Raw genomic sequence first — 6,782 nt, 5'->3', positions numbered from 1 at the left:
AACTGTATGTTCTGCTGTAGCAACAGGAACTGTATGTCCTGCTATAGCAACAGGAACTGTATGTTCTGCTGTAGCAACAGGAACTGTATATTCTGCTGTAGCAACAGGAACTGTATGTCCTGCTGTAGCAACAGGAACTGTATATCCTGCTGTAGCAACAGGAACTGCATGTTCTGCTGTAGCAACAGGAACTGCATGTTCTGCTGTAGCAACAGGAACTGTACGTCCTGCTGTAGCAACAAGAACTGTATGTCCTGCTGTATCAACAGGAACTGCATGTTCTGCTGTAGCAACAGGAACTCTACATCCTGCTGTAACAACAAGAACTGTATGTTCTGCTGTAGCAACAAGAACTGTACGTCATGCTGTAGCAACAGGAACTGTACGTCATGCTGTAGCAACAGGAACTGTACGTCATGCTGTAGTATTTCGAAGGGGCCCTACTAATTACCATAAAGTACCCCAACTTAACACACACTGAACAATGCAACAAATAATTAGACACAAACATACATACAATTTGAGGAAATATACTTTATATCCTTGCAGTGAAGTACTTTATGACAAGAAAACTTTTTAAAAGTAAAAGGTAACTATATATATATATACAACACAGTCGTGTTAGGAAAAGGCGTACATTCAGGAACTAAATTTAACACCAAATTACAACACCTTATATCTTGCCCCTGAAGGTCCACTTTTCGAAAGAGCTCGGTTTATATTGTGTTATATTTTGATATACAGCACGTGTAATGGAAATAAATATAATAGTAAGCTTACTGGATAACATAAAATATCAGCCAAATACTTAACAAAAGATACTGTGATGAATTGATAAAACGGCTCAATCTGAATTGTAACGATCCTTTTTGACGGTTACTGCGAATGAAATTAAAACGTAGTGGTAGCCGAGTGTTCGTGGTTACCTTTTTGGTCAGTTTGTGGTAATTAGTGGGACCCGCTTCCACACAATGAACTGCAAACTATTTTATGTTTTTCTAAAGAAGAAGCTTCTTGAAGTTCCCTTAACATTACAGTTCCATTAGACCACACATCGTTCGTTTCTAGATGCAGTTCCAATTAATTGTTGTACTTTTAGTTTGGTTAAATGTTATTTGAAATGCCGATGTCCACAGAGTGTGGTGTGTTGATTCAATCATTTTATGCATGTGTTAGCATCTGAGGTGATTATTCACCTCCTTAACAAACCATGTGGGATATTTTATTGGGTTGTAATACCAAATGACATCATGTGTGGGCAGTAGTGGATATGTCACATGTTTTACATAAATGTGAAATTGAGAGTTGTATTGACTTTATTTGATAACAATAATTATACGTAACGACTGTTCTAGTGTACTCCCATTATCACTTAACTGTTTCTTCAGTTATGTATATTTTGTGATAATACATTTTCTTTTTGTGTAGGCCGCTCGTTGTACGATGAACAACTTCAGAGACATCACCACCCGAATAGGGTAATGATTCTCCCCTTTTTAAAATAAGACTTTGTCCATTCACTTCATTATTTTAACTTTAATCTAATTGTCATTTTATCCTTATTGTATCTAATTATTAATGGGTTTGGCTGGTACTTTATGAAAGTTTACTGATGTGACCGTTTTTCATTGAACTCATTGCCTTACCTTGTCGTCATTAACTCATTACCTTACCTTGTCGTCATTAACTCATTGCCTTACCTTGTCGTCATTAACTCATTAGCCTTACCTTGTCGTCATTAACTCATTCCTTACCTTGTCGTCATTAACTCATTGCCTTACCTTGTCGTCATTAACTCATTACCTTACCTTGTCGTCATTAACTCATTGCCTTACCTTGTCGTCATTAACTCATTACCTCACCTTGTCGTCATTAACTCATTGCCTTACCTTGTCGTCATTAACTCATTGCCTTACCTTGTCGTCATTAACTCATTGCCTTACCTTGTCGTCATTAACTCATTACCTTACCTTGTCGTCATACCTATTCGAAAAGTTGTTCCTGGTCAGTTTTGATAGACATAAGCTTACTGTTTTAAAATCATACATAAAATTAAATATATTATTATTACGAGTTGTTCATTATTTGTAAAACATAGTATAAATTGGTCAGAATTTTAAGGAAAGTAAGGCAATGGGTTAATAGTTAATGTGTATATATTTTTTATTAAAATAGTAATTTATAATAATCATATTGTAAAACTGAATAACAAATTTAATTTCAATTCCACTTTTTATATTAAACTTCTCTATCACTTGTAGACTGAGATCAGAAAAGTCAGATCTTAATTGATAACAGAGGCGTCGCTAGGTGCTTAAAAAATTCGGTGTTTCAGTATGATATCGATTATGGTTTCCTTTTATGATTACAAGTCTATAAACCGGGTTTCGATACCGGTGGTGTCCAGACCACAGATAGCCCAGTGAGATTAACTTCAAATAAACAATCTATTATGATTTTTCAAGACACCAACTTTGGATTCGAAGCATTGTCAAATAGAATAAGGTCACGGGGCCTGTGCCTAGCGACACCTGTGATTGATAAAGCTTAGCATATATTAAACATTTCTTCATTGCATTAACAAGTACCTTGAACATATTTCTGCTTGGAAATATTGTTTTAAGCTATATGTTTTTGTTTTTTAAATCTAGACGTTTCTAGAAAAATTGTTAGTTGTTTATTTAATTGTTGTGTTCCAAGTTTATGGAAAACTTTGAGCTATATATATTGAATGTGAGTTAAGATAGAATGAGTTAGTGACTCTGTTAATGAGTAATAAGTGTACAATTTAGTCATTGTATGTGTTGCTATCAGCCGGTTAGTTAGTTCAGTGCTGTGAATATTTAGTTAATAGCAAGTAAGTGGAGTTTCTGTCAGACGCTGTTTATGAAGTTAGGCCTATCAGTGAACGTTGGTTTTGCTAAAGTGGAATTCCAAATTGAGAAATAAAAGGTTTATGTTATTGTGGACTAGACTTGCTGTTATTCATTTTCTTAAATAAACCAAAATAACTTGGCCAACAATAGAATACATTACAACAAAAACGCATTTCATGTTTCCTCAAGTACCTTTTAAGATTATATAGGTATGCATGAGTGTGTAGTGATTGAAGCGACACGTATATTTAATAGTTAATTCTGTTCTTTTTACTAGATCTACAGGGAAGGACGAAATGTGCAACTTTTATATGATGTATTACGTGGACGGAGATCGCATATTGAAAGACAAATTCTGCTTTTCGGCCGGTCCACCAATGTACCGTTGGCAATACGACCTATCTATAGGCCATATTCCGCCAGAAATTGATTCCGATGCTAGTACTCTTGATGTAGAATGATTTCATTTTATTATTGTCTTTGTGTGTTTTCAGTTGTTATAAAGTTATTCTTTCAAATTATTTACTGAAATAATTCAAAGTTTATTTCTTTCTTTACGTTTCTACATACCCCCTTCACTGTACTCAGATGTAGGCCACGTTTACAAATGACGTTAACAGCACAATACTACCGTAAAGAGTAACCTTACTTATACCATGAGTGAGAAAAAAAAAACAACTAATAAAAATCCCCGACTTATTCGTTCTACTGGCTAGAAATGAATCATGAAACAATTTTCTGTTTTTTTAATCCACTTTTTAACTACCTTCTTGATACTTCGCTCATCCCTTATTTGTAACCTACCCTGAATATATTAAAAAAAACTCGAGTTAAATCTTTATAACTTTCTAGGCCTAATTTAACGTCATCATTATGATCTGCGACTCCCTCTATCTAACATCTATTCTACAACATTAACAATATTATGAAAACTAAATCTCAGTATAAAATCATAGTTGCTTGTTATATTAGTGATATAAAGAGAGTTTCTGTTTAAAATTACCTGTTATTCATCTAAAATCGAAATTGATCGGTTAACTAGGGCTACATGCTGACATTTTATTGATTTCCTCCAGATGTAAAAAAGTAGTAAGTCCGCAGACATACCGCTATGACAAAAGAGCATAGCTTTTGAAGACGTTTTTTAGGATAATTTATTTTCAAGTCTCTAAATATAGTAAATTTTTGTAATTGTTCAAAACACTGTAAGTACTTGTTTTAATCAGAACATCGTTTGCTTAATTATTTATGTAAAATTAATAATTACTGATACAAAATATATTTGTTAAATTACACCCTTTATCGAGTGAGCAAAGTGATACTAATTGTACATAAGAAAATAATATTTTGGTAGCGTGATATTACAATTTGTGATACAATAAAAATTATATGTACAGCTGTTACATTAACTGAAATTTTTTAACATTTTATTTTTTTTACTTAAAATTTTTAGCAAAATGTAATTCGTTAACTGTTAATTTTAGAGTAAAGATAATAACTTGTAAAAAAGTGTTACAGTTTATACCATAATTTCATATATTATAGTATTAAGCTACAGTTTATACAGGCACGGGTAATTTGACGATTTGATAACCTATCTTTTAGAAATTGCTAATTATAATTCAAAATGTACTTTTACAGTCTATAGTTATGCCGTTGATTGTTGTTACCATTACCGTGTTATTTGTTTGAAGTATGGCACGATAATTTGTATTTTGTATAACAGTCTACCGGTACTTAGTTATATAAGGCTTAATAATGTTTTTGAAATCTAGTTTTGATTTTTAATTTTCACGTTGTACTTTTAGTTTTTACCGTTAATCAAAATGACGAATTGAAGAGTTGTTAGGCCTAACATATTTATTAATAACACGTTTGACCTAAGCCTACTAAGGTGTTTATGTTATCGTTCCTTTTGAATAATGAATAGTTTATTATATTTAGTTGGAAAAGGCTGTATTGATCTCTTGCACTTTTTACAATAATATTAAAGCTTGAAGGTGGTGGACGTATTAATAAATATCCGATATTGCTTTTGTAAATCTTTGGATTAAATAACACAAAACATACCTTTGAATTACACAATAAGGCCTAATCGTATTTTTATTTTATTTAAAGAAATGTCATCATTCTTATCTTACCTCTTAAACTTTATAAAGAAAATTCATTCAACGAAAATAAAATATTCAAAATCATCTTTAACCACAACTGTTTGTTAAAAGAAATCAATACAGAATTTTTGGAGCAACTACTTTCTATTAAACTAAAGTTAAAAAATATATAAAAGCCATAAAGCAGTTTTACACTTTTGCTAAACATTTCTAACCAACAGTAACGATAAATAGTAAATATTAGGTTTCACGGAGAACAGTCCAACAAACATTTGTTTTTATTATTCTGTAATAATAAACCCTCATAAATAATTGCTATTTACAAATTAACAGTAAACATGATACCATTTATATTAAACGAAAAACATTCTTAGATCTTATTTAATAATATACACAGAACTATTAATGGTGACATAATTTCATAGACAAGTTTATCTTTCTTCAAATTTTGCGACAGAAGGTAATGTCTCATAACCTCTGGCAAAACTGGAAAATAAGGTCACTTTTGCTGACCTACTATTTTCTAGAGTTATTGTTCAGAAATGTTCAAGCTCGATGCCCTCTTAAGTTTATTCCCTGACAAACTCTGTGTGTATGTGGTGTTGAACATATATGCAAACATTACATAAAGGAAGTCCTGATTATTCCATTACACGTAAACGTAACTGTAAAGCAAAAAATGCATACATATTAAAAGATTTTATGGTGTTGAAGTACGAAGTAAACCATTTAGTATTAATGGAAGATACAGTTGGCATCGCAAATAAATATAAACACATGAAACAAGGGTTTTACACTTTGATTTATCAGATCCCAATTCATATTTTGTGTTGGTTCAGAGATCAATATTTTTGAAAACACGTATACACTTGTACATAAAACGTACTTAAATTTAACACTCATATTCACATCCAGCCAATGTATAACACGACATTCCACATGTGCGCTTGGAAACCAATATTCAAAGTCCTTTCAGTCTTTAGATGTATTAATAAATCCTTGCAATCACTTTCAATCCAGTAAACTATAAGTGTTCTAGGCATGACATCTAATCAACATCAACTGTCCTAGCTACGAGTAGCCAGTAACATGTGGTTTGCTCCACAAAGATTATACTACTACTACTTGGCTGAACAGTGCAAGTGATTAGCGCAAAATGTCTTTCAAACATCTTTTAACTGAAAAATTCTAATACCTTGGAAAGTAATGGTTGCATCATCTTTTTAGCTTAGAAATATTTTTAAGTCCCTAGCGAGTATCACCAGTTGAATAAACTGTTGATGATCTTGGAGTTGTACCTACTAACGTTAGTTGTCTTAAATCATGCAACTATCACATGAGGTCTTAGAAACGAAACTATTTGAAAGCTCAGAAAGTGTCGCAGAGCTTCTTCTGTTACAAGATCCTGCTGTGGAACACAAGCTGATAGCCTGGAATGCTACTTCCGTCAGTCAGCCAAGATCAGGAGGTAAACTCCATAGCTGGTCACCAAAGCAGCTGTTACAAGATCCTGCTGTGGAACACAAGCTGATAGCCTGGAATGCTACTTCCGTCAGTCAGCAAAGATCAGGAGGTAAACTCCATAGCTGGTCACCAAAGCAGCTGTTACAAGATCCTGCTGTGGAACACAAGCTGATAGCCTGGAATGCTACTTCCGTCAGTCAACCAAGATCAGGAGGTAAACTCCATAGCTGGTCACCAAAGCAGCTGTTACAAGATCCTGCTGTGGAACATAAGCTGATAGCCTGGAATGCTACTTCCGTCAGTCAACCAAGATCAGGAGGTAAACTCCATA

At 33.2% G+C, this 6,782-nt stretch overlaps 1 protein-coding gene across 1 annotated transcript in view; it reads left to right on the top strand.

The window, feature by feature from the left end:
- The window catches only part of LOC106476744 (peptidylglycine alpha-hydroxylating monooxygenase-like), a gene marked incomplete at its 5' end in the record, with an annotated part of 10,321 nt that extends 6,924 nt beyond the window's left edge, over positions 1-3,397 (top strand). Inside the window, 2 exons of the mRNA XM_022380521.1 lie at positions 1,429-1,478; positions 3,154-3,397. Of these exons, the coding sequence (XP_022236229.1) occupies positions 1,429-1,478; positions 3,154-3,337 (234 nt within the window). The remainder of the gene's footprint in view (positions 1-1,428; positions 1,479-3,153) is intronic.
- Positions 3,398-6,782: the final 3,385 nt, after the last annotated feature.

Source organism: Limulus polyphemus, unplaced genomic scaffold, assembly GCF_000517525.1.
Source record: "Limulus polyphemus unplaced genomic scaffold, Limulus_polyphemus-2.1.2 Scaffold11424, whole genome shotgun sequence".
Classification (NCBI taxonomy): domain Eukaryota; kingdom Metazoa; phylum Arthropoda; class Merostomata; order Xiphosura; family Limulidae; genus Limulus; species Limulus polyphemus.
The sequence above is the reverse complement of the archived record's forward strand: the minus strand, read 5'-3'. Positions and strand labels throughout refer to the sequence as shown.